This window comes from Piliocolobus tephrosceles, chromosome 21, assembly GCF_002776525.5.
Source record: "Piliocolobus tephrosceles isolate RC106 chromosome 21, ASM277652v3, whole genome shotgun sequence".
NCBI classification, from domain to species: domain Eukaryota; kingdom Metazoa; phylum Chordata; class Mammalia; order Primates; family Cercopithecidae; genus Piliocolobus; species Piliocolobus tephrosceles.
In genome coordinates this window covers 7,018,304-7,045,595 of record NC_045454.1, presented here as the reverse complement: position 1 = coordinate 7,045,595, position 27,292 = coordinate 7,018,304, and the positions used below count along the sequence as shown (strand labels likewise).

At 52.6% G+C, this 27,292-nt stretch overlaps 2 protein-coding genes and 1 long non-coding RNA gene across 3 annotated transcripts; 2 read left to right on the top strand and 1 right to left on the bottom strand.

Annotated features, from left to right (window-relative positions):
- Positions 1-2,115: 2,115 nt before the first annotated feature.
- On the bottom strand, positions 2,116-13,295 carry CTU1 (cytosolic thiouridylase subunit 1). The gene is made up of 3 exons (XM_023182621.1): positions 13,240-13,295; positions 8,623-9,151; positions 2,116-3,420 (listed from the first exon to the last, which is right to left on the bottom strand). The coding sequence occupies exons 2-3, from the start codon at positions 9,128-9,130 to the stop codon at positions 2,882-2,884; spliced, it is 1,047 nt and encodes a 348-aa protein (XP_023038389.1). The 5' UTR covers positions 9,131-9,151; positions 13,240-13,295; the 3' UTR covers positions 2,116-2,881.
- A 5,959-nt stretch (positions 13,296-19,254) lies between these two features.
- On the top strand, positions 19,255-21,522 carry LOC111520096. Its single transcript, XR_002724558.1, has 3 exons — positions 19,255-19,512; positions 19,620-19,750; positions 20,747-21,522. It is a non-coding gene; the product is annotated as an uncharacterized LOC111520096 (long non-coding RNA).
- Positions 21,523-21,749: 227 nt separating this feature from the next.
- On the top strand, positions 21,750-25,758 carry LOC111519912 (sialic acid-binding Ig-like lectin 8; the record flags this gene model as incomplete). Its single annotated transcript, XM_023182220.1, is given in 8 exon segments — positions 21,750-22,101; positions 22,104-22,250; positions 22,449-22,727; positions 22,927-22,974; positions 23,282-23,293; positions 23,296-23,550; positions 24,190-24,286; positions 24,675-25,758. Coding segments are annotated over 8 exon segments (1,524 nt in total), but the record flags the coding sequence as incomplete, so codon positions are not given.
- Positions 25,759-27,292: the final 1,534 nt, after the last annotated feature.

Sequence of the window (27,292 nt, the reverse complement as noted above, 5' to 3'; positions counted from 1 at the left end):
GGAGAATGGCGTGAATTCAGGAGGTAGAGCTTGCCGAGATTACACCAAGATTAGGCCACTGCACTCCAGCCTGGGCGACAGAGGCAGACTCCATCTCAAACAAAACAAAACAAAACAAAACAAAAAAACAACTCACTTAAGTTTTAACATACTGATTATATATTAAAATTATAATTTTTGTATAAGTGGGTCAAATAAATTTATTTAAATGTCACTTGTGACCCTTCTCTAAAAATACGGCTATGAGAAGATTTTAAATTATACATACGGTTTGCATTTTCAATTGGAGAGTGCCTTAAACCACAAAAGAAATCTAACCCACTGCCCACCCCCCCATGCAGAGGGAGAAACTCCAACGAACAGAAGGGAAATGGTCCCTTGCCCAAAGCCACATGGTCAATCCCTGGCACATCAGCAATAGGAACCTAGGTACCCTGGCTTCCAGCAGGCAGCCCAGCCAAAGTGTTCAGAGCCCCAGCTCCTTTGCTGATTTGATGCAGTGTGGCCCCGGGCAACTTACTTCACCTCTCTGGGTTGTTCATCCTTCATAAAACTGGTGCTGAAGGAACCATCCCAAATGCCCATCAATCAATGAGTGGATAAAGAAACTGTGGTATATATATGATGGATATATACGATATATATATATACACGATGTGGTATATATATACTCGGCCATACAAAGGAATGAATTAACAGCATTTGCAATGACCAGAATGAGACTGGGGACTATTATTCTAAGTGAAGTAACTCAGGAATGGAAAGCCAAACATCCTATGTTCTCACTGATATGTGGGAGCTAAGCTATGAGGATGCAAAGGCATAAGAATGATACAGTGGACTTTGGGGATTTGGGGGAAAGAGTGGGAGGGGGACAAGGGATAAAAGACAACAAATACGGTGCAGTGTATACTGCTCGGGTGATGGGTGCACCAGGATCTCACAAATCACCACTAAAGAACTTATTCGTGCAACCAAATACCACCTGTACCCCAATAACTTATGGAAAAATAAAATAATATTAAAAAATAAACTTTTTCCTTCTACGTACCAGTTAAAAAAACATTGTTGCTGAAAACCCATTCCTCATGTCACTCAGCTAATGAGGAAGGCAGGCACACTTGGCACCAGGACTGGCACACAAGCGTCATCCTATGCAATTGATCTTGATCATCTTGCACCCCCTACAGTTCATTCTCCTCACAGCAGTTGGAGTAACTTTTAGGAAATGGAAATTAGACCCACTGCTGGGACCAAAGCCCTCCAAAGACCTGCCATCACTCTTAAAATACAAGTCTTTCTCGCCAACAGAAGACCACGCATGGCCCATCCCTGCTTCCTGGCTCATTTCATCTCTTGCTATTCTCCTCCTCACCCACTCTGTTCCCGCCACACTGGACTTGCTGTTCCCTGCACTTGCAAGCTGATTCCCGCCTCTGGGCTTTGGCACTGGCAGTTCCCTCCACCAGGAAAGCTCCTCCCCAAAATGGCTCAAAGCTTTGTTCTTTTGCTTCTGCAGGTCTGTGCACAACGTCACGCCCTCCAAGGCCCTTCCTTCCCTGACCCCTATGGATACCAGCTCTTTCTGTCTCTCATCTTTTTTTTTTTTTAATTTGTAGCATCCATCACTACCTGACATTACATACTGATGTGCTTACTGTCCATTTCCCCCAGACTGAACTTCATGAGGGCAGGGACTTGTCTCCTGCTCCCTGCCACGTTCCTAGAACCCAGAGGAGTGCCTGATGCAAAGAAGGTGCTCACACACATGTGTTGAGTGAATCCTCTAGTCCTTGCCCTCCAGCCCAAGTCTGGGTGGCCACAGAGTGAGGACAGGACTGAGAAGCAGGGGTTTGGGAGAATACCAAGCCCAGGGCTGGGAGATGGGAGGAGAGAATTGAGAAGCCTTCCAGGAGGACCCTGGAGGATCTGCGCAGAGCGATGGGAAGAAGGGGCATTTCTGACAAGAAGCCAGCCCAGCAAGCCCTGGAGGTGGGACTGAGAGCACCATCTCCCTAGGAAGCTTGAGATTCTCACAATCTCCCCGTACCTACAGGACAGCAACCCTGAAGCCCAGCGCCCCCTGGTGGCCAGACAATAACATGAACGACCAAGTCCAAGTGGTCACCATTTATTGAGCACCTCAACTTCTCTGCTCTTCAGCTTCCTCCCAATGGTGCCTTGATGCGGGGAGGGCGGGGGGGCAGGTGGGGGGCAAGGGGGCTGACTCCATTTTCAGAGGAGAAATGGGAGATGAAAGAGGCTAAGTCACCGACAGGCTCACACAACCCTGCTTCCAGAGTCCAAGGTTTGGGGAACCCATCCAGCCCCTCCTCTCCCGTGACAGAGATACCAGGAGAGATTCGGGAGGGGATGGGTGGGGGAGGGCCAATTCCACGATCTTCGATCCTCGAGAGCTTTGGAGGGAGCCCTCGGTGTGACCCCTTCCGACTGGGTGTCTTAGGGCCATTTACCACTTCAGGCTACAGCCAGTGAGGCCGTGGTGGAGACGAAATGAGGGTGCAGCGTGCACTGCACAAGAAGCGCTGGAAGGGAGGCATCGTGACGGGGGCTGTGAAAGGCGCGTGTCCATCAAGTCATGTCACTCTGCTTACCCCACTGCGGGCAAACGGGAAACATCAGGTCAAGACCCTCCTGAGAACACCCAGAACCAGCAGAGGCACTGGCAGCTCGAGACCCTTCCTTCCTGAGACCCCGAAGTCTGGGATCCCAGCTTCTTCAGAGTTTCAGGTCAGCGGGCCCCCATCTCCTTCCCAACCCCACATGGAAGGCCCGGTAAGGTAACGGGGTTTATTCACAGTGTCGTTTACAGGCAACCCCCACCGCGGGGCGTCAGATCCCGGCGGGAGGCCCCAAGTCGCTAGAAGGTGGGGACGGCCTTGGAGGCGGGGGGCCGGGCTGGATCCCCGGGCGTCCCCGGCGTCGCCTCCTCGTCCAGCCCCCGGCGGCCCTTGCCGATGGCCAGGCGGGGCCGGCCGCGGTTCAGGCCGTCCAGGAGCGCGCAGGCCTGGCAGAGCGCGCGGCTGGCCAGGGCCCCACAGCGGGAGCAGGCGCCGGGGCGTGGAGGCCGCGCGGCTGGGGCCAGCGCCAGGCGCTCGGCCGAGTGCACGAGGTCCAGCACCGCCGACGGCCGCGCCGCCTCCAGGCGCTTGAGCAGGTCCCGGGCGTGACCACGGAAGGCCTCGGGCGCGTAGACGCACTCCTCCGAGAAGTAGTCGAGGCGGCGGAAGTGCGCGTACAGCACCACCTCCTTCTGCGAGGCGAACTGCAGCGGGCGGCAGCGCGGCAGGGCGCCCCCTTCGCCCGGAGAGCCCAGGCCCCCGCCCCGGGCCAGCCGCCCCGCGTCGCCTCGCAGGAAGTTCATGAGCACGGTCTCCGCCATGTCGTCGGCGTTGTGACCTGGTGGGGAGAGACGGGAGCGGGTGAGGTGGGGCGCGGAGGGCGCTGCTGGTCAGGGAGCCCCCCGGAGAACCAAGGGTCCACCAGGACCCAGAGAGAGACTGGGAGGAGAGACCCACGGAGACCCAGGGCACAGTGTGGCCGCCAGGACCCAGAGAGAGACGGCGAGAGGGAGAGCGAGCCATGGAGACAGACCAGGATCCAGAGGCAGGGAGGGGGAGAGAGAGCCATGGAGACCCCTGGGGCACTGTGGGCCACCAGGACCCAGAGAGAGACGGGGAGGCGGAGAGCGAGCCATGGAGACCCCCGCGGGAACCGTGAAGCAGCCAGGTGCAGGCTGGAGGTGGACACAACAAAAAACCAAAGAGAAACATAAGCTCCCCTGGCACAACATGGGGGTGCCCTCATGTGCCACCTGCCGACTGCATAGTGGACCTTATGCTAGTTGCACTTTCATATAGGGAGTAAAAGTGCATCATTCTGCTAATAACCTTATCAGCCTCCTTAGTTAAAACCGCAATTCAAACTGTACGCAAACATCAGAATGGCGTTTAAGGCACTTAACCAAGATTCTCAAGAGAGTTGGTGGGGTAGGCAGGCTGCTTTCTCCCCCACCGCCTAGGGAGTCCATGGCCTAATTCTGGGAACCTGTTAGTATGTTTGGTTGCAGGACAAAGGGAAATTACGGTTGCAAGTTGAATTGGGGCTGCTAATCAGCTGACTTTACAACAGGGACAGTCTGGTGCGTTATCCAGGTGCGCTCAAGGGAATCACAAAGACCCTTAGAGTGGAGGGGGGAGGCAGAAAAGGGAGAGATGGGACCATGGAGACCTTTGAAAATAGTGGGCAGCCAGGACCCAGAGAGAGATGAGGAGGGGGAGCCTGAGCTATGGTGCCCCTCTGGGCACCATAGGACAGCCAGGACCCAGAGACCGGGAGAGGGAGACGGGGCCATGGAGACCCCTGGGCACTGTGGTGTAGCCAGGTGGTGGCTGGAGGTGCACACGGCAGGAATCGAGAGGGGAACATACACAAGCTCCCTGGAGAACTTGGGGATCCCTCATTTGCCACCCGCCTACTGCATATGGGGGTGTGAGGACAGAAGTAGGATTAGAGTGATGGAGACGGTGTAGGACTCAACCTATCATCCTTGGCTTTGAAAATGGAGGAAGAGCCGGGCACAGTGGCTCATGCCTGTAATCCCAGCACTTTGAGAGGCTGAGGGGGAATCACCTGAGGCCAGGAGTTCAAGACCAGCCTAGCCAACATGGCGAAACCCCCATCTCTACTAAAAATACAAAAATTAGCAGGGTATCGTGGCAGGCACCTGTAACCCCAGCTACTCGGGAGGCTGAGGCATGAGAATCTCTTGAACCTGGGAGGGCAGAGGTTGCAGTGAGCCGAGATCGTCCCACTGCACTCCAGCCTGGGCTCCAGAGCAAGACTCTTTCTCAAAAGAAAAAAAGAAAAGAAAAGAAAATGGAGGAAGGGACCAGCCAGGAATGTGGGCAGCCTCTGGAAGCTGGAAAAGGCAAGAAAATGGACCCCCTTGCCCCAGAGCCTCCAGGAGAAACGCAGCACTGTTGACATTTTGATTTTAGCCTGGTGAGCCTTCTCAGACTTCTGATTTCCAGAACTGCAAGATAATAAATCTGTGTTGTTTAAAGCTGTGAAATTTGAAGTAATTTGTTAACAGCAGCCAGAGAAAACAAATGATTCTTGACACAGAGCCTCTGACAACACAGACTGTAGTTTTTTATGTTTTTTCATTTTGTTTTATTGTGTGTGTGTGTGTGTGTTTGAGACAGGGTGTCGCTTTGGTGCCCAAGCTGGAGTACAGTGGCACGATCTCAGCTCACTGCAACCTCCGTCTCTAGGGCTTCAGTGATCCCCCCGCCTCAGCCTCCAGAGTAGCTGGGACCACAGGTGTGTGCCACCATGCCCAGATAATTTTTGTATTTCTGTATAGATGTAGTTTCTCCATATGTTGGTCAGGCTGGTCTTGAACTCCTGAGCTCAAGTGGTCCACCTGCCTCGGCCTCCCAAAGTGGCTGGGATTACTGGCATGAGCCACCACCCCTGTAATCACTGCAGTGTTTTTGTGTTATCTTTGTTTAGAAACAACAGTGAGAAAAAAAAATAAAAATTAAAAAATTAAAAAATAATAAAAAAAAGAAATAACAGTGAGAAATATTTACACACTGGTCACCATGAAATTGAAGCTACACTTGTTCTGTGTCTTGTCAAGTTGTACTTGAGTCTGTATCAGTGGTTCTCAATCTAGGATGATTCTGCCTTCCTTCCCTCCCGCAGAGACATTTGACAATGGCTGGAGACATTTCTGGTTGTCAGGTTGGGGGTGGGGCACTACTATTAAATAGCATCTAGTCGGTAGAGGTCAGGGATGCTGCTAAAATCCTATAACGCAGAAGACAGCTCCCTAACGACAAATTATCTGGCCCCAAATATCAATAGGGCTGAAGTTGAGAGGCCCTGCTCTATATGGTAAAAATCCCCCAAGAGGCCGGGCGCAGTGGCTCAAGCCTTTAATCCCAGCACTTTGGGAGGCCGAGACGGGCGGATCACAAGGTCAGGAGATCGAGACCATCCTGGCTAACACGGTGAAACCCCGTCTCTACTAAAAATACAAAACACTAGCCGGGCGAGGTGGCGGCGCCTGTAGTCCCAGCTACTCGGGAGGCTGAGGCAGGAGAATGGTGTGAACCCGGGAGGCGGAGCTTGCAGTGAGCTGAGATCCAGCCACTGCACTCCAGCCTGGGTGACAGAGCGAGACTCCGTCTCAAAAAAAAAAAAAAAAATCCCCCAAGAACTTGGCTCTAATTGTGTTTGTAGTAATGGTTACCTTCCAAAGACCTGCCGAGCCCTGTGACCTTGAGATCAGGCATGTTTGCAAACAACATCTGGTTAAATGTTTGTTGATTTAAAGTTGTAAACCACATTAACTAGGGGAGACTGGATTTGCTCCACAACTTGTCATTACAAACCCACTCAAGAGCTCCTGATTTTGTAATAATTATTACAACAATTATCATACTATGCCTTTGAAAATGGAGTGTATAAACAAAGGGTAAAAATCACCTTTCAAGTTAGGGATTTTTCTGGAAGCCTTCATTACTTTTAGAAGTACAATTGTTCTATCAAATTAACTTTAAAACCCGAGACAGTCTCTCATTCTCTTTTTCTTGCTCTGTCACTCAGGCTAGTGTGATCTCAGTGGTGCGATCTCAGCTCACTGCAACCTCCACCTCCCGGGTTCAAGCAATTCTCCTGCCTCAGCCTCCCAAGTAGCTGGGATTACAGGCACCTGCCACCACACTTGGCTAAATTTCGTATTGTTAGTAGAGATGGGGTTTCACTATGTTGGCCAGGCTGGTCTCGAACTCTTGACCTCGTGATCCGCCTGCCTCAGCCTCCCAAAGTGCTGGGATTACAGGTGTGAGCCACTGTGCCCGGCTCAAGCGTTTCATTCCTTCCATACACTGCCTGTTCTTGTATGGAAAGGATTATTCTTCCCATTTTCAATCACAGAGATCTAGGGAGTTCTCCAAAGTTACTCAGTAAGGAAAGGGCCACACCAGTGAATGAAGCTCAGTAAGCCTTCCCCAGAGCCAGTGACCCTAGCACGGTGGCAGACAACAGACTCAGAACTACTTTTGCCTTCCTATCCTTTGAGTGTGCTGATTCTCTCCAGCTATCATCTCTCACCTCCATGACCGCAGCTGGCTTCCCACTGACTGGTCTCCTTGGCTTTGTCCCTGCCCCTCCAACCCAGGTTCCTCACCATGGTATGGGTCAGCTTTTCAAAGTGAAACTCTCTTCATGTCACTTTTACTGGTTCCACCACAGCCTACAGGGTAAGGCCTGACCTCTTCCACCTCTCCAGCCTCCCCTGCCCTTGCCTTCTGGGACTTCTTAGGGCAGCCCAGATTGGCTTTTCACAGACCAATAACCACTCCCCAATTCTTACCCCCTTTACCTCTTCACCGTGAGCCTTCAGATTTCAAAACAGTTCCTTGACCCCACTCCTTCCACGCCATAGAATTCTCTGTGTGTACACATAGTCTATAACATGTCCATACATGGTCAATAACAGGTATAGTGTTTATAATCTTGTACCTGATAACCATGCAAAGGTAGAAACTTGTGCGTAACTGTATTCTTCAGCCCTAGCCTGACAACGATGATGATAATAGCATGTATAAAATGTGTAATCTATATTATATCATACAGGTTATGTAACATAACTATAATATAGATAACATTATACTTCTACTGACTCATCTAATTGTCATAACAAGTTTATGAGCTGGGTACCATTCATAGTCCTGTTTTAGGGATGGGGTGAAACAAGTACAGACTGGTTAAGAACTTTGATATGGCCACAGTTGGGATCCAGCATATCGCAGAAACTTAGCATCTGTTTGTTGAAGGAATGGATGAAAGAGAATAAAAAAGTTTGGGAGGCCGAGGCGGGTGGATCATGAGGTCAGAAGATCGATATCATCCTGGCTAACACGGTGAAACCCCGTCTCTACTAAAAATACAAAAAATTAGCCAGGCATGGTGGCGGGCGCCTGTAGCCCCAGCTACCCGGGAGGCTGAGCCAAGAGAATGGCGTGAATCCGGGAGGCGGAGCTTGCAGTGAGCGGAGATGGTGCCACTGCACTCCCACCAGGGAGGCAGAGACAGTCTCAAAAAAAAAAAAAAAAAAAAAAAAAAAAGTTATCAAAGAGGAGAGGCCAACCAAGAAAAGGAATTAAGAGATGGAGATACTTTTTAGAGCCAGAGCTGGATTCTGAAAGGTGGACCGTAAGATATCAAGCATGTTAGAAACACTTAAAAATAAGTAAAGAACCAGAGATCTAATCTCCAGAGACTTTCACCTCCCACCCCTTTGGCAATCTGTGGAGACCAAGACGGTGGCCAAGACCCAAAGGCCTTTGTGATCACTGTCTGGCCCCTCTGTCTCCCCAGCATCTTGAACCTTCAAAGGGCCCCAGCCCCAAACTGGAGCATGCGCACTTCCGCATCTCCTCACAGGGATCCTCGAGTTAAGCCACCAGGGTCTCCTCGCCCACTTCTGGAGCATGCGCCTGAGTCCCCTTCCAGGCCCCGCCTCCTCGCCCGTACATGCGCCCCACTGCCTCCGAGAGTGCCGCTCGGCACCACGCCAGTACTCACCTGTCACGATGTGCGTGGCTCCCACGCGGCGTGCCCCTTCCTCCAGCGCCCGGCGCCGCAGCACTCCACAGAAGGTGCAGCAGGAGCGGCTGCGGCCGGAGCCGGCTGTGCTGCGGGCCACGGCGTCCATCGTCCAGCCCCCGAAGAGGTCTTCGTAGGCCACGACCGTGAGCGGCAGCTCCCAACGCGCCGCCTGGCGCCGCACGGCCGCCAGCGCCGCGTCCCGGTAGCCACCGATGCCCTCGTCGACGGCCACGAGCTGCAGTGAGATGCCCAGGCGCGGCGTCAGCGCACGCAGCACATGTGCCAGCACCGTGGAGTCCTTGCCGCCCGAGGCGCCCACCGCCACCACCGCGCCCGGCGGCAGCAGGCGGCCGGCGAGCACCGTGTGCAGCACCTCGGCCTCGAAGGCGGCGCAGAAGCAGGCACCGCACAGCGCTTGGCCCGAGCGCGGACGGCGGAGGGCGGCGCGTGAGGCATGGCAGGAGGCGCACGGCGGGGCGGGCATTGCGGGAGGGGTCGGCTTCTCCTAGACAGGGAGAGAGAGGAGGTGGGTTACACGTGGATTCCGGATTGCAGGGTCCTTGCCTTCGGGGAGATTGTCTGGATTGCACCTCTGCCCGGAATAGACCAGGGAGACGTGTGTGGGAGTGGAGTAGCTTCTTCTAGCGCTGGGGACAGAATGGTTATAATCAGGTCCTGGTGTAAGGAAGCCACTGCCTTAGGGAAGGCTTCTTGGATTGCGCCCATTATGCACGAAGAGAAGTAGCTTAAGAAGCTGGCTTCATGGGTAAAGAGAGGGAGCGACGAGCAGGTTATACCCAGGATTAGGTTGTATCCTGTCCAAAGGGATGAGGGTGTATATTAAGGACCATTTGTCACAACCTCCAGGGAGGCCACCCTTGTTACAGCCCTGATCAGAATGACAAGGTAGATATCATTGGCCTGGGCCACCAGGGCTGTTAAGAGCGCTTGGGAGGTGAGGGGTTTATAACTCTAAGGGCAGAGAGAGGCCAGGGGACTGAAGCTCTGTTCAGGGGGAGGTGGAAAACAGGAAAGGCCAATTGATTTCACTTTGTAGGATGAGATACGGTCTCCAGGAATGGGTTCTGATTGCATCCTATGAAAGGCAGGGTGATCACCTTCTCCAGGGAACACACAGGCAGCCTGGATCACACCTCTTGGGAGACCAGCTGGGGTTGCACCCATTTTGAGGGTGAGAGATTGTGTGGGCCTCCAAGATTGAACTGAACCCTGCTCTGGTATCAGAATCCCCCACAAGCTTCTGTGGCCTCATTAAGACATGGATCGGCCCAGCTTCGACCTTCACCTGTTACCTTCCCTACCTCATCCTTCCCCACCCAGCCATGACTCCAACCCTTCAGTCAAATCTGGGTCCTGCCTGCCTGGTGAACCCATAAAAACTCCACAGGCTCAGTTCCCCTCCCCAAGCCACCATCACCTCCAGCCTGGACTACTGCAGTCACCTCCTTGCCATTCAGAGCAGGTCATGCTGCTTCTAGGATTTACCACAATGTGTGGAATTATTTTATGTGACTATATATTTACCATCTCTAACTTCTATGAGGACAGAGACCAGTGCCGCTCAGATGTCTAATAGGCATCTCAAAACCCAAATTCCTGATTCCTCTAACCTAACGGGCTTCTCCTGGAGTACAGGGCAGCTCCATCCCTTCCAGCTGCTCAGGCCAGAAGCTTTGGGGTCCAGGACCCTGGACTGCTCTTTCTCTCACTACACTTGTCATGCTCCCACTGGGTGGCACCAAATTGCAATGCTAAGTCCACACCTTTTCAAACTCCAGGTACCTAAAGGAAATTGAGCAAATCCTGTTTGCATGTAACTTCAAAACAGCCAAACACAGGACCTTCTCCAGAGCAGCACCCTAGTCTGGTCTGTCTCTCTCCTGGACGGTTGCCTGGGGCTCCTCACAGGTCTCCTACTCCTGCCTCGCCTCCTCTACAAACACTCCTTCACAGAACAGCCGGTGGGATTGTACTCTGAATCTTCTCAGCATCCTCCTCTGGATCCCATCTCACTTTACTATAATAACTGCTTACGGCCGATGAGGCCCTACATGTCTGACTCCTTATTTCTCTGACCTCCTGTCCTTCAGCCTTTATGGCGTTTACTCTGACACCTGAGGAACGCTCCTGCTCCAGATGTTTGCACTGGCTCTCCCCTCTGCCCTGAGTACTCTTCCCTGCCACTGGGCCCAAGAAGCAGCCCTCAGGACCCATCTGCAGTGACCATCAGGCATATCTGTCACAGCTGAGCAGCAACCCTTGGAATCTTTCCTCCCCCCACTTTTGACTCACTCATTCTGTTCTCCTGGATTTCCTGCTCAATTCTCTTTTGGGGAGGCCTCTTCATGTCCCCAAGTCCTGCCTAGCACCCATTTCTTTCCATTCTTTTTAAGATTTAAATTTTTTTTTTTAATTTTTTTTATTTTTTTTTTTTTTTTTTGAGACGGAGTCTTGCTCTGTCGCCCAGGCTAGAGTGCAGTGGCCGGATCTCAGCTCACCGCAACCTCTGCCTCCTGGGTTCACGCCATTCTCCTGCCTCAGCCTCCCGAGTGGCTGGGACCACAGGCGCCCACCACCTCGCCCGGCTAATTTTTTGTATTTTTAGTAGAGACGGGGTTTCACCGTGTTAGCCAGGAGGGTCTCGATCTCCTGACCTCGTGATCCGCCCGTCTCGGCCTCCCAAAGTGCTGGGATTACAGGCTTGAGCCACCGCGCCCGGCCTTTTTTTTTATTTTTTGAGATGGAATCTTATTCTGTCGCCCAGGCTGGAGTGCAGTGGCACAATCTCGGCTCAGTGCAACCTCTGCCTCCCAGGGTCAAGCGTTTCTCCTGCCTCAGCCTCCTGAGTAGCTGGGACTACAGGCGTGCACCACCAAGCCTCGCTAATTTTTTTTTTTTTTTTTGTATTTTTAGTAGAGACGGGGTTTCACCATGTTGGCTAGGCTGGTCTTGAAGTCCTGGCCTCTAGTGATCCGCCCAACTTGGCCTCCCAAAGTGCTGGGATTACAGGTGTGAGCCACTGTGCTCAGCCTCTTTCCATTCTTGTGAGCGCCTATGAATCGTGATATTCAGATGTCCCTCTGGCTGGTCCTCCACATGGCTGCGGCACCTTTCAGATGTTCAGACCCTAAGTGCCCAGACAACCTTCCTCAAAAGGCAGAAACCTGTTCTTGCCCATCTGTTCCCTCTCTTCTGAGAGCAGCCACCACTTTTCATCCAGCACATCTGCAGGACAGGACATAATGTCACCCTGGACTAATCTCTCCTCACCCCCTAAATCTACAGTCACCCAGTCCTGGGGGTCCACGTCCTGAGGAAGGGAGACCCTTGCAGGGGACAAGACTGCACAAGTTAGCAGAGCCTAATAGGCCATGATGTGGAATTTTAGGTTTATTCAGGAGGAGATGGGAGCCATGGGAGGTTTCTGAAGAGGGAAGGGGTATGATCTGACATGTTTTAAAAGGATTCCTAGACTGGTCAACATAGCAAGACCCCATCTCTAAAAACAATAAACAAATTAGCTGCTCCTGGTGGCGCAGGCCTGTAGTCCCGGCTACTCAGGAGGCCAAGGTAGGAGGATCACTTGAGCCCGGGAGGTCAAGGCTGCAGTGAGCCATGATTACACCACTGCACTCCAGCTTGGGTGACAGAGTGAGACCTTGTCTCAAATTTAAAAAAACAGTTGGGATTCGTTTGGCTGCTGTGTGGTGAGGACTGTTTTAAGGGACACAGAACACAGACAGAAGGCTGGAGGTCAGCACACTAGACAGGAGTGGTGGCAGTAGAGGTGGGAAGAAATGAAATTTCAGATCTACTTTGAAGGTGGAGCCCATAGGACATGTATAAGACTGATTGGGGACTGGGGCAATGACGAGAGAAAGTGATGAAGGGTAACTTTGAGGTTCTGGCCTGAGCACTGGAGGGATGGTGGGGCCATTTTGTGAGGGGAGAAGACCAGTAATTCCATTTGGACACGTCAGGTTTGACATGCATGTTAAGCGTCTTCCCTCAAAGACTTTATGGACCCCAGTCACTGAGTCGAGCACCTCCGCCAGGGCCCCCAAAACTGCACGTGTGCAGCTCCATACAGGCCCTGATCCTGACTAGCTTCACTAGTGACAGGTCCGCCTCTCTGCTTCTTCAAGGCAGGGACAGGGTTGGTCTGGTGCCCTCGCCCCCGCCGCCTTGCGCAGAGTCGGTGCTCAATAAATATCTGTAGGATCAGGGAATAACAAACGCTCCCAGAAGAGAGGCTGCAGACCCTAGGGATGCCTCTGGATTGCAGCCTTGTCAAAAGGACAGATAATGTGTGGCATGGGGACGGGGATAGGCAGATAGTGACATAGGGGCGGGGGCAAGCAGGTGGTCTTATCCTGTCTTGGGGAAGGGGGTGGCCCGGTAAGAGGCCGGACTGCAGCGTCCAAAGTGGGAATCCTGGCTACAAGGCCTCAGGGACACAGGCGCTGGGAAATCAGAGGCGTCTTACATTCGGAGAGACCCTCAACCCTCCCACGGCACCGCAACAAAGAGCCGGGGTCCACATGCTGACCCACCGCATTAGGAAGTACTCACCGGGGCAGAACTCAGTGCTGGGACGCCCGCACTGCCCACCACGCGGAAGCCTGGCACGGAAGTGACTCAGAGACTACCACTCCCATAAGGTCTTGGGGCTTTCTTGCCTAGAACACCCAGAAGCCCATGCGACAGTGCTGCTGGATGCGCCCGCGGCTCCGGGGTCCTGTTTGGCCTACAACTCCCAGAAACACTTGCGTTGCTCTTTCCGCTGCTCCCAAAGGACACTGCCCCCTGTTTACTTTCTGCGCCTGCGCGCGGGCGCAGGGAGCGGCGGAGCAGCGTGTACTGTTGTCATGGCAGCGCGCTGTCACCGGCAGGTTGCTGGATGGGCGAAGTAGTTGTATTCTGATTAACTGGTTTTGTGGGATTATTATAGGATTTTAAGGGGATTATAGGGCCTGTGATTTCTGCCCTTTGAGGCGAGGTTGCGGGTGGGAATTGAAGGTGAAACTGCAAGGGTTGGTCGCTAGTGTAAAAGGCGCAGATGGCGCAGCCGCAGAGCGGACTTCGAGGATTGGAGCGGGACTTCGCGCGCACGCGTGGGCGGTGGTGAGGCGTGTGCTGGAGACCCAGACTCTAAACATCTAAACAGAAGGATCCAAAGATCTTTCTCACCTAACCCAGGAGCCTAGACGCTCAGAGACTCAGACCCTTGAGACTAAGGGGGTTAAAAACGCAGACCCCTGGCACCAAAGCACCTGAGGGAACCAGTAGACCTGGAGACTACCGTCTGCACCCTAGAGACACAGGGATCTGGAGGCCTCCACCCTCCCCGGAGACTCAAATGCCGGGGCACAAGGAGTCTAAGGACTCAGATATCTGATATCCTTGAGACCCGGGTCCCCAAACCTAAGTCCTCAAAAAAAACTGAGGCTCAAAATTCCTCTTGATGGCCCGGTGGCTTACGCCTGTAATTCCAGCACTTTGGGAGGCCAAGGCGGGTGGATCACGAGGTCAAGAGATGGAGACCATCCTGGCCAACATAGTGAAACCCGATCTCTACTAAAAATGCAAAAATTAGCTGGGCATAGTGGCGTGTGCCTGTAGCCCCAACTACTTGGGAGGCTGAGGCAGGAGAATGGCTTGAATCCAGAAGGCAGAGGTTGCAGTGAGTCGCGATCGCGCCACTGCACTCCAGCCTGGCCACCGAGTGAGACTCTGTCTCAAAAAAAAAAAAAAAAAAAATCCTCTAGATTAAGGCACTGCCAGAGCCTTAGACTAAGATGTGGAGATGTGCAGAGAGCCCCAGGATGTGTAGGTCTATGGTGGGTGATGACGTGAGCGGGAACCCCATGCACCTGTAGCCCGTTTTTTCCCCCATAACAGGAAACCATGATGTCTTCCTTTCAGATTAAATGACTCTCCGTAAGGTCACTGTTAAGCCTTATCATGGGCCAGTTCTGTTCATCTGTGCTCGTTGGTTCATTTGTTGAATTTATTTTCTGAGGTCTCGTAGCAGGCTGGCCCGGGGCTAGGTTTAGGTGACACAAATGAATCAGACTTTGTTACTGTCCTTTGAGTGTGTCCCCCCACATACACTCCCCCACCATCCTCCTGGTAGGGGAGACAGGGACTTAGTCAATACGGAGTGATAAAACTTGACATAGACTTAAGAGCCTTGAAAGCTCAATTTCAATCACTGCAAGCCAGTGTGTCAGGAAAAACAAATTCAACAGGGGCTGCTATGTGCCATACACCATCTCAGTTTGTTCATCTGTAAAATGGGAGCAATAATAGCAATGTCTGCCTCACAGGATTTATGGGAAGTCGAATTACCAACACCTCTAAAGAATTTAGAACAGCTTCTGGCACACAGTATGTGCTCAACAAGTGGTTATCATTCTCATCTCAATTCTCATAACATTAAGATTATATGTTACATATGAGTTGGATACAACTGTAATTCTTTTTTTTTTTTTTTTTGAGATGGAGTCTCACTCTGTCACCTGGACTGGAGTGCAGTAGTATGATTTTGGCTCACTGCAACTTCCGCCTCCTGGGTTCAAGTGATTCTCCTGCCTCAGCTTGCTAGGTAGCTGGAATGACAGGTACGCACTACCACTCCTGGCTAATTTTTGAATTTTTAGTAGAGATGCTGTTTCACCATATTGGCCAGGCTGGTCTCGAACTCCTGACCTCAAGTGATCCCAAAGTGCTGGGATTACAGGTGTGAGTCAGCATGCCCAGCCTTGTAATTCTACTTAGATGAGGGTCTTGAAGCTCAGTGATGTCACTTCTCTAGACTGCCTGACTCTACAGCTGGGGTTGCAATCTTTTCCTGTAAAAAGGCCAGATAGCAAATATTTTAGGCTTTGTGGGCCATAGGGTCTCTGTGGCACCTCTGCTGTTGTATGTTGAAAGCAGCCATAGATATGAGATAAACAAGTGAGGGTGGCTGTATGCCAACAAAACTTTATTGATGGACACTGACATTTGAATTTCATGTAATTTTCATGTGTCAGGAAATAATCTTCTTTTGATTTTTTCAACCATTTAAAGGTGTAAAATCATTCTTAGCTTGTGGCCCATGTAGAAACAGGCAGCAGGCCAGATTTGGCCAGTGGGCTCTGGTTTCTAGCTCCTTGCTCAAAGCCTCTCTCCTTAGTCTCCAAGCTGTGCTTGCTCCTGGAAGAGGTGTGAAGTGTGGCAAAGGAGGTTGAGAATTTGAGGGTTGAATTGGCCTTTTAATACAGAAGAAATCGCCTGAGCAAAGAAAGATCTTGTGGCAGGAGAGCACAGGGTGCCTTTTGTTTGAATGCAATTTATGTTGTCTAATCAGGTTATGGACTTAAATGCTATAAAATGGAAACGGTGCGCAGACTGTACAGTGAAGTCTCCCCGCAAGATACGGCTTGCCACTATTCTTCCAGAGTCGTCATGCCTTGATACCTACCTCTGGGGTCATTTAGCTGACTACCTGCCCCACATTTGAATGTTTCTCCCAGACTGTTCTTCCCATACCGAGTGACCCTGTGACCAGACTGTCCCAGGGCAGTGCCTGGTGCTCATGGCTCAAGACACAATTCTGCTGGGCCTGGTGCAGCTGCCATCCAGGTGGTGAGAAAGTAAGAGGACCCAGAGGGGTCCTGAGTGGGGAGCGGGGTCAGCGTCTGAGCCTCTCCTTCTCTCCCCAGGGACTTTGGCTCAGGATCCAGGAGACGGCCTTAGAGTTCAGGAGCTGGTGACGGTGCAGGAGGGAACATGCAGGCATGTGCCCTGCACTGTTTTCTACCCCAAGTATTACTGGGCAGGATCTGGCCTAGCTCATGGCTGCTACTACCAGGACAAAGCCACTCCTGGAAGGAACGCTCCAGTGGCTACAAACAACCCCAAACAATTGCAGGAGAAGAACCAGGGCCAGTTCACCTCGTTGGTCATCCCCAGACCTACAGCTGCTCCCTGAGCCTCAGAGATGCCAATGAGGCGGATACAGGAACGTACTTATTTCAGGTAGAGAGAGGTTAGTACATGAAATACAGTCACGAAAATGAGAAGTTGTTCTTGCATGTGACATGTAGAGAAAGGTCCCAGAAAAGGAGCTCTTTCTCCTCATTCGGGGTCATGGGAAGCATGCAGGGACTGTGGGGTGGGGCTCTGGCGCAGGGAGTGCCCCCACCCCCAGAAACAGGAATCAGTCCCTTTCTCTTTTCTAGTGCTGATCCAGCCACCTGAGATCCATGTCCAGAAGCGCTGCCATCAGGTGACCCTGGAAATCTGACTTGGACCATATCATGGGCCTGTGAGAAGGGAACCCCACCAAATTTCCTCTGGATAAGAGAAGCCATCAGTTTGACAGTCCCTGAGACCCCTCTCCCCAACCAGTCCTCAGTTGTCAGCCTTATCCCACAGCCATGTGACCACGGCACCAACCTCACCTGTCAGGTGAAGTTCCTCTGAACTGGTGTGACCACGGGGAGAACCATCCAGCTCAATGTCTCTTATGAGTGGTGGATCAGGACGCCCATGCCCGGGGCCCTGAGAACAATGGGTGTCAGGAGGGAAGCGAGGTCAGAATCAGGAATTTTTTTTCTTTTTAAGACAGAGGCTTGCTGTGTCACCCAGGCTTGAGTGCAGTGGCACAATCTCTGCTCGCTGCAGCCTCTGCCTCCCAGGCTCAAGCGATCCTCCTGCCTCAGCCTCCCAAGTAGCTGGGACTATAGGTGGCACCACCACGTCCAGCTAATGTTTAAATTTTTGGCAGAGATGGGCTCTCACTGTGTTACCCAGGTTGGTGTTGAACTCTTAAGCTCAAGTGATTCTCCTGCCTCGGCTTCCCAAAGTGTTGGGATCACAGGCGTGCGCCACTGTGCCTGGTCAGAGTGTGAGTTGTTTTTGTTTTTTTTTTTTTTTGAGATGGAGTCTCGCACTGTCACTCAGGCTGGAATGCAGTGACACAATCTCGGCTCACTGAGACCTCTGCCCTCTGCCTCCTGAGTTCAGGTGATTTTTTGTTTTTTGTTTTTTCCTCAAAACTGCATTTATTTCATGGAATATCATCACTTTCACTTGGACCTGCCATAAATTTCTGTCAGTATTTCTCTCATGTGTAAAAAGGTACAGAAGCCATCAGGTGATCCTTATGCCTCGGAGTAGCTGGGATTACAGGTGCCTGCCACCATGCCCAGCTCACCCTCGCCTGGCTCAGCTTGGAGCTCTGTCTCAATGCTTCCCCTACTTTCTGCCCCTTGATCCTCGTCTTATGCATGGCATCTCTCTTCTCCCATTTACCCCATTCGGGATGCAGCACTTTCTGCAAATGTCACCCTTTTCATCCACCACACTCATGAGCCAGTGGGTGCTGTAACTTCACTTCCTGAACAGTGTCTCCCATCACACCCTCCTTACTCAGTCCCCTCCCCTCCATCGGCATGACCAGGCCCTTTGCTGTCTTTTTTTTTTTTTTTTTTTTTGAGGATGAGGTTTCACTCTTGTCGTCCAGGCTGGAGTGCAGTGGCAGGATCTTGGCTCACTGCAACCTCCGCCTCCTGGGTTCAAGTGATTCTCCTGCCTCAGCCTTCCGAGTAGCTGGGATTACAGGCACGTGCCACCATGCCTGGCTAATTTTTGTACCTTTAATAGAGACAGGGTTTCACCATGTTGGTCAGGCTGATCTCAAACTCCTGACCTCAGGTGATCCACCCGCCTCGGCCTCCCAAAGTGCTGGGATTACAGATATCAGCCACTGTACCCAGCCCCTTTGCTGTCTTGATCATTGCTCCATGCCCCTCCCCAGCCTCCCATTTTCCCTTCGTGCTGTGCCCCTGACAGCATAAACCCAGAAAGACCTTCCTGCACTCAGTACCAGCCCCACCCCTTCCTGGCCCAGAGTCCCCTGAGACTCCTCGGCACCCTCAATCCAAGCTCCTCAGCTGGTCATGCCCCAACACCTCCATGTCCCCTTGGAAGACCCCAGATATATGTGCAGGTCCCTTCATCTGCCAGGCTGTTTCAGAGCCTTTGCACATCCCTCATCCTTCACTTGTGAAGCCCATCCGTCATGCGTCAGTGTGACCCGCTCCCCCTTCCAATCTCAGTTCAACCTCCTTCCCTCCAGGGTCTGTCAGCTAGTGTGGACTCCAGGGTTTGTGTACATAAGAGCATGAGCCGGGCCAGGCTTGGTGGCTCATGCCTGTAATCCCAGCACTCTGGGAAGCTAAGGCGGGCAGATCACGAGGTCAGGAGTTCGAGACCAGCCTGACCAACACGGTGAAATCCCATCTCTACTAAAAATACAAAAATTAACTTGGCATGGTGGGACGTGCCTGTAGTCCCAGCTACTCAGGAGGCTGAGGCAGGAGAATTGCTTGAACCTGGAAGGCAGAGATTGCAGTGAACCGAGATCGCGCTACTGCACTCCAGCCTGGGTGACAGAGCAAGACTCGGTCTCAAAAAAAAAAAAAAGAGCATGAGTCAAACTGTCATGTGTCTTCTGTTTAATTCTGAAAGGGAGGTAAGGGATAAACTGACCTCTCAGCACCACGCTTCCTGCTTTCTCTGTTTTTTTCATCCAGCCCCAAGGACACTGAACAATGGCACATCACTGCCTGTCCTGGAGGGCAAGTCCCCGAGGTCTGTGGCTGACAGCACCCCGCCTCCCCACCCTGCCCTGCTGAGTGGGTCCTGAGACAAAAGAATACCAAATTCCTCCCAGCTCTCAGCACCCGGGGGCCTGGAGCTGCCTCAGATAGGGGCTGGGGATGGAGGAGAATTGACCTGTTGGGCTCATCACCCACTGCGATCTCAGCACATTTCCCTGAGCCTCTGAGCAGAGTGAGTTGCAGGGCGGGTGCTGGGGCAGGCAGCCTGGTTGGGTGTTTGGGCTGTCAGAGGGGTGGAGGCCTGCGAACAGAATCTCATACTCCTCTACCCTTTCCCAGGAAGCCCCTCTGGTTGCAAATGTGTGAGTGAAAAGGCCTCCTGGCCCCTGGTTCTCACCTGATCAGGCGCCCTCATGGGCACTGGCTTACACCCCCCACCCCCATGGCCTCACCTGGGGCTACTACTCCAGGTAAGCAGCCTGCTCTTTTCTGGGGAAGCTGAGGGATTGGCCCCCGAGTTCCAGGTGGGGCTGAGCTGTCCTGTCCCGCCTGAGTTAGAATTGAAGTGGCCGATGCTAATCTGAGGCCCGTGTTGGCTCTGCGGGTGTGGAGGCCCCCAGGGGAGCAGGGCTGAGAGGCCTGACTGAGTCCCTCCTGCTCAAGACAGAACTCAGATGTGGACACCCAGCCCTGCGGGACAGATGCAGGACATCACTGTCAGCCATGGCTCAGCCCTTCTGACCACTGAGATGCTGCAACTTCCCCTCCTGGGAAGGGGTGATTAGGCAAACATGGGGGCCTGCAGTATTCCCGGCAACATGCACCGATGATAAAACTACATAGAAAAGCATGGAGACCAGGCCGGGCGTGGTGGCTCACGCCTGTAATCCCAGCACTTTGGGAGGCCGAGACGGGCGGATCACAAGGTCAGGAGATCGAGACCATCCTGGCTAACACAGTGAAACCCCGTCTCTACTAAAAATACAAAAAATTAGCCGGGCGTAGTGGTGGGCGCCTGTAGTCCCAGCTACTCGGGAGGCCGAGGCAGGAGAATGGCGTGAACCCGGGAGGCGGAGTTTGCAGTGAGCTGAGATTGCTCCACTGCACTCCAGCCTGGGCGACTGAGCGAGACTCTGTCTCAGAAAAAAAAAAAGAAAAAGAAAAGCCTGGAGACCATTAGCGTTAAAGTGAGGCGGAGAAAGTGGGGGTGCGGTTGACAGGAAGTAGGGTAACAAAGGGGAGGTGCTGCGGTGTCCTCAGTGTTCTGTTTCTCTAAGCGTGTTCATATGTGTAAACCACTGAGATTTTTTTCTTGGGGGGAAGATATTTTTATCTATATGGCTTATATTTCTCCCAAAACTATTTCTAGAAAACTGACATCGGTCTAAGGAGGCTCCACCACACAGGATACTCCCAGTTCCTCCCACCCAGCCACACAATTACAAAAAGTCTTCTGTTGAATTCAGGGGCACGTTTCTTCTGTCATGAAATCCTGCCCGTCGCTGAGGGTGGGCGCCCCAGGGCTGGTGTCCTTGCTCCACATCTCCTGTTCACCTGGACCCCGGGAGCAGAGCCTGCAGAAGCAAAGCCCCGGGGCCGGCAGACCCCTCATGTTCTGGAGTAACCAGGGAAGTGTGGCTGAGCGAGACGTTGGTGGTGAAGACATCCTTCGTGGCGCTGAGACAGCACTGAGGAAAGGAGAAGTATCTTCTCTTTTGAAATCTGCCCCTTCCCTTCTGGATTTCCTCCCTTCCAAACCCCACAGTACAACAATCACAGTCTCCGTTTCCCAGACCTCCCGCGAGCCAGGCTCCCCTCCGTGTCCTTGGCGTGTATCAACAGGCGGAATCCTCACCTCCACAGCCCCGTGTCCCTCTGCTCGGTCCCCCTGAGACTGAACCCCCGACCTAGGGGAGAGTGACCCCATCCTGCCTGTGCCCCCCACTGAAGCTCCTGCCGTGGACAGCTCAGAAGTCAGGAGCCTCAGTGCCTCCCCTCTGCACAGTGATTCCCTGGGGACAGTGTCCAGCTCTACTGTGTTGACCTCATTGTGCAGAAAGGGGGTGCCCACCTCGTACCTGCTGGCAGGGGGAATGAGAGGCTGCCTGCTCACCCCACCTGCACCCCTGTCTCTCATGGCCCCGAGTCCCATCTCTGAGCTACACAGACATCCGCAGCCTGTGACTCAGGGGTCTGGCCAGATGGGACTCATTTTCACCCTGCAGAAAATGTCACCTAACGGGAAGAGCATTGAGAGGGAGGCAGGAGGTGGGTGGGCCTTGCATGGGGTGGGAATCTGGGTGAATCTGTCTTCCGCTCTGGCCTCAGGGACCCAGGAGTGAACACGGGGTGGTGGATGGTGGATCTCCCAGGGCTGACCCAGGCCTGACAGTGTCTGTGTGTGAAGTTCTTCTTCTAAGGAGGTCACTGTTCTGACCTCACCACCGACTTCCTGTGGGGCCTCCTCTAAGTCTTGAGCCCCCAGTTCCTGAGAGAAGAACCCTGAGGAACAGACGTTCCCGGCGGCCCTGGCACCTCCAACCCCGGACGTGCTGCTGCTGCTGCTGCTCCTGCTCTGGGGGAGGGAGAGGGTGGAGGGACAGGGACAACGGCGGGCATGGTTACGCGCTGCAAGTGCAGAGGGAGGTGACAGTGCAGGAGGGCCTGTGCGTCGATGTGCCCTGCTCCTTCTCCCACCCCAAGACTGACTCTCCAGAAGTTCATGGCTACTGGTTCCAGCAAGGGGCTAACACAGCCCAGGACGCTCCAGCGGCCACGAACAACCTAAAACGACAAGTGAAGAAGGAGATCCAGGGCCGATTCCGGCCTCTGGAAACCCGCAGATGAACAACTGCTCCCTGAGCATCAGAGACGCCAGGAGGAAGGACCAGGGGTTATTTTTCTTTCGCATTGAGAGAGGACACGTGAAATGGAACTACGTATCCAACCAGCTCCACGTGTTGGTGACGGGTAAGGCGCTGGCTCCAGAAGCAGCACGAGAAAACGTCATGGGGCTGCAGCTCGGGGTGGGTTGGAACCCTTGTCCTGGGAAGGGGTCGGGGGTGAAGCGTATCGGGCTCAGGGGAGGCACTGGACCAGAGCCCAGGCTTCCCCAGGGCTGCACCTCAGACCTCCTCCTGATCCTGCACCCCCTCCTCTCCTCCCCAGTCCTGACCCACAGGCCCAGTATCTCCACCCTGGGGACCATGGAGTCTGGCCGCCCCGGAAACCTGGCCTGCTCTGTGCCCTGGGCCTGTAAGCAGGGGGTGCCCCCTACCATATCCTGGATGGGGACCTCCGTGTCCTCCCCAGGCCTCACCACAACCCGCTCCTCAGTGCTCACCCTCATCCCAGAGCCCCAGGACCACGGCCCCAACCTCACCTGTCAGGTGACCTTGCCTGGGATGGATGCGACCATGACCAGGACCATCCAACTCAATGTGTCCTGTGAGTGCCAGGACGCCTGGGTCCCTGGTGGGGCGGGGTGTTGCCGAGAGCAGCAGGATGGGGGTCAAGGGTGCTGGCTCCCAGAATCCCGGCTTGGAGTGGCTGGCTCCACTTTCCCCATTTACGTGACTCCTGGGGAGACAGGGCCTGTGTCCCCAGCCCTCACAGTGACGTGGGTCTCCGTGTCTTTCTGTGCCAGACCCTCTTCAGAACTTGACCGTGACTGTCTTCCAAGTGAATGGCACAGGTAGGGGACAGAGCCCCCTCCCTGGGGCTGGGGGAGCAGGGCCTTCAGCTCAGGGCAGGGCCAGGTCCCTCCTCATCCCGGACTCACCCTGGTGACCTGAGACCCCCTTGCGGGTGAATCCAGTGCCCCTCCCCATCCTCAGCCCCTGTGGCCACCTGAGTCCCTGTTCCCATCCCCTCCTCACTCCCCTCAGAATCCTCCACACACACCCTCCTTGGCCCCGCAGCAAGGGCAGGGGACATTGATACAGCAGGACCAGCCTCGAGGGTCCTGATCATCCACCTCCTAAACACACCTTTCTCTACAGCATCCACAGCCTTGGGGACAGCTCATCCCACTCAGTCCGGGAGGGCCAGTCTCTGCGCCTGGTCTGTGCTGTCGACAGCAATCCCCCTGCCAGGCTGAGCTGGACCCGAGGGAGCCTGACCCTGAGTCCCTCACAGTCCTCGAACCCTGGGCTGCTGGAGCTGCCTCAAGTGCACATGAAGGATGAAGGGGAATTCACCTGCTGAGCTCAGAACCCTCGGGGCTCCCAGCACATTTCCCTGAGCCTCTCCCTGCAGAATGAGGGCACAGGTGGGTAGGGGAGGGGCTGGAGGAAGAGGACACACCTGCCCCACCCTCATGGGCCATCCACTGCCCTGAGCTTCAAGGGGGAGCTCAGCTCTGGTCTGTGCTCAGTTATGAGGCCTGGAACTTCCCCGCAACCCAGAGCGTCACTGTCCTCTCCCCGCCAGGAAACGGGTGTGGGGTGGGGAGAGGAGAGGAGTCGATCTTGGAGGGGAGGAGCTGGGGCCTGGACAGGTGTATTTGAGGAGACAAGCGCCTTGCTTTGCAGTGCTTAGACCAGGATGAGGCACGTGAGGCACTTGCCTTGGCACCAAATTTAAGAACCAAAAATAAAACAACTCAGCAAGCAAGAGAAATAATATTGTGACATGATAATCTTTTTTAAAAAAATAAAAGTTAATGCAAAATAATTCCATGGTGAACACAAATCAAAATTTTAAATAATAAAAAAAAAAAACTGCACCCAGCACTCTCATGCCTCACCGGCCTCACCAGAAGTCCGTAATCCTCCTCCTTCCCATGCCTGCTCTTTGTGTCTGGGAAAGCTGGGAGGAGAATCAAAGTCGAGGGCCTTACAGGCAGCAGAAGGCGAAGAGACCCAGTTATTGAAGGTAAATCCCAGAGATAACTCCAATCCATTTGCAGGCACCACATGGCCTGTATCAGGAGTGATGCTGTGGGCGGTCGGGGGAGCTGGAGCCACAGCCCTGGCCTTCCTGTCCTTCTGTGTCATCTTCATGGTGTGAGCATTGACCCTGGGGAGGGAGGGAAGGAGAGCCCTGAGGGAGGGCAGGCTGGGAACAGAATCCCTGAAGTCAGAGCTGTAGGGACCTGCATGGTCAAGAGCTTAAAACAAGGGCAAGGAGGTCACAGATGCAAAGTGAGACTTTCACAAGCATCCTTGTCCGTGGGGCTCCAAGTCTATGGCAAGCCCCAGGTACCACCAGCCAGAAGGCAGGAGCCTGTGTTCTCATCACTGGAGTCACTGGGTCCCTGGGACTAGCTTACCTCTCTCTCACCTCAGTCATCCCTCCAGCCCTTTAATAGGAAACATGGTGGTGGGGTGGGGTTTGGTCCACCCACTACACCTTGATCGATAAAGACTGAAAGACTCTGGTCTCTTCACTCAGAGTGAGGTCCTGCAGGAAGAAATCGGCAAGGCCAGCAGCGGGCATCGGGGATATGGGCATGAAGGATGCAAACGCCATCAGGGGCTCAGCCTGTCAGGTGAGCAATGTGGGCGTCTCCACACCCAGCATTCAGCCTGGACACCTCCCACAGGATGGCCTCCAGGATTGCTCAACTAGTCATGGCCAAAGTTATCTCCTCATCTCCTCCTCCTACCTACAAGCCGGCTTCTCCTGCAGGATTCCCCATCTTGCTGACAGCATGGCAGCCCCTCCCAGACCAGGCATGGAGGAGAGTTGCCTCCTCTCTGTCCTCCCTGTCTTCCTCTACAGCTGAAAATTCACCATATCTTGTCAATTTGCCCCACAAAGGACAGCTAGCATCACCCCCGCCCATCCTGACCCTCTCATTGCTGAGGCCTCAGGATCTTTTCCCTGGACCTTGTCACCTCCCTACTTCTCACCTCCCCTTCCCTATCTGGAGGGACCATCTGGAAGGCATCACTGCCCAGTTCTTCTGCATTTGGACAGCTGTCCTCCACCCCCATTGTCTAGATCAGAGGCCAGCAAACATTTTCTGAAAGGCCAGATGGTAAATATTTTTGGCTTTGTGGACTATACAGTTGTTGTTGCAGCTACTCAGCTCTGCTACTGTAGAATGAAATTAGCCATAGACCACGTGTTAATGGTGAGTTGGACTGTGTTCCAATAAAACTTTATTGACAAAACAAGCAGTGGGCCAGATTCAATGCAAGGGCTGTAGTTTGCCAACCCCTGATAAAGCCCAAACTCCTCAGCCTGGAGCCCTGCACATTCTGGCCTGTTAGGTACCCACCTTTCCAGGAGGGCCAGAGTTAGGATGAGAAGAATGAGGCACTTGCTTTGAATGCAACATTTAAGGGAACGCCAAAAATCTCAGTAATTGAGAAAAACAAAGTTACATGCATTGTTTTTTAAAACATCAAAATTAAATTTAAAAAACCAATGATAAGCCAATATCAAGATTTTAAATAATGACAGGTTCAATAAACTGAAGTGGCCAGGCGTGGTGGCTCACACCTATAATCCCAGCACTTTAGGAGGTTGAGGCAGGCGGATCACCTGAGGTTAGGAGTTCGAGACCAACCTGGACAAAATGGTGAAACCCCCACCTCTACTAAATTAAAAATACAAAAATTAGCCAGATGTGGTGGCGGGCATCTGTAACCCCAGTACTCGGGAGGCTGAGGCAGGAGAATTGCTTGAACCCGGGAGGCAGAGGTTGCAGTGAGCCGAGATCGTGCCACTGCACTCCAGCCTGGACAACAAGAGTGAAACTCCATCTCAAAAGATAAAAATAAAATAAAATAAAAAACTGAAGTGAATTAAGAATTATTTAAGATCATCACTTAGTCAAGAGAAATTGTCAAGTAGGGCAGCGTTCTCAGTTGAAAATGAGGGAATCAAAGTTGAATTTGAAAATATTATTTCTCCTTGCTTCCAGTAGAGCCAGGAAAGCTGAGTATAATAAATTCTGCTCTAGGTATACGTAAAATCTTTAAACTTAAAATGATGTTTTATTATACACCATTTTTCAGTTTGTCAGTAGTAGTTCCATTATTTAATGTTCTGGATAAAACTGACCATTAGACATACATGAAAACATATAAAGAAGGACAGACATTTTTCTCGTGCCTCAGGCTGCAATTGGCTCAGCAAAGCACATTTAAAAATCCTGGGTTTATTTAAATTTTTGTTCTCCATGGAGTTTTTGGCACTAATTTTGATTTTAAAATATTACACGAGGCTGGGTGCGGTGGCTCACACCTATAATCTCAGCACTTTGGGAGGCCAAAGTGGGCAGATCACTTGAGGCCAGGAGTTGGAGACCTGCCTGGTCAACATGGCAAAAGCCCGTCTCTACTAAAAATGTAAAAATTAGCCGGGCGTGGTGGCACACACCTGTAATCCCAGCTACTCAGGAGGCCGAGGCACGAGAATCGCTTGAACCTGGGAGGCTGAGGTTGCAGCGAGCCAAGATCACGCCACAGCACTCCAGCCTGGCTGACAGAGCAAGATTCTATCTCAAAAGAATAAAAATAAAGGGGTTATAGTCTGTAAGTGGCCATCTAGGCGGGCTGGGAAGTGTAACTGCTCGTGAAAGTTGAAAGTCAGGTGTTTTAAGGGAGGAGGGCTTGGAGCAGTTTGATGTTGGATGGGTTGGCTAAATATACAGATTTAACACATTAGAGGCAGAATTATGGGTATTTATGAAAGGGTGTCACGTGTACGTGTGATGGACAAATACCTAAGTTATATGCAACTCATGTTTATTTTGGGGTGGAGACTTAATATTTAAATGTATTATAATTAAGCCATCTATGTCAAGAGGCAAAGCAGGGACGCTCTGTTAAAGTGTGTTTAAGTGTGTAGTCTCTGTAAACTGGCAGAATTAGCCTGTGGTTGTTTTCTTAGGAGAAAGTTAGTGAAATTAGTCCTTTGCTTAATTCAAGCTGTGGTTGTGGCTGGTAGAACAGGGGGGTCAGTTAGCATCTGGCAGTGGGTGAGCTGCAAATTATTTTCATATTGTTTATTTTGAGACCAGTGTTTGTTGAGCTGATAGAGAAAAAGAAAAACCTTGA

What these genes read in the sequence shown, in the direction of transcription:
- CTU1 (XM_023182621.1), bottom strand. Translation starts at nt 9,130, where the DNA reads ATGCCCGCCCCGCCGTGCGCCTCCTGCCATGCCTCACGCGCCGCCCTC. An exon ending in AGCCACGCACATCGTGACAG is followed by an intron (nt 3,421 to 8,622) that starts GTGAGTACTGGC and finishes TCTCCCCACCAG; the next exon opens with GTCACAACGCCGACGACATG.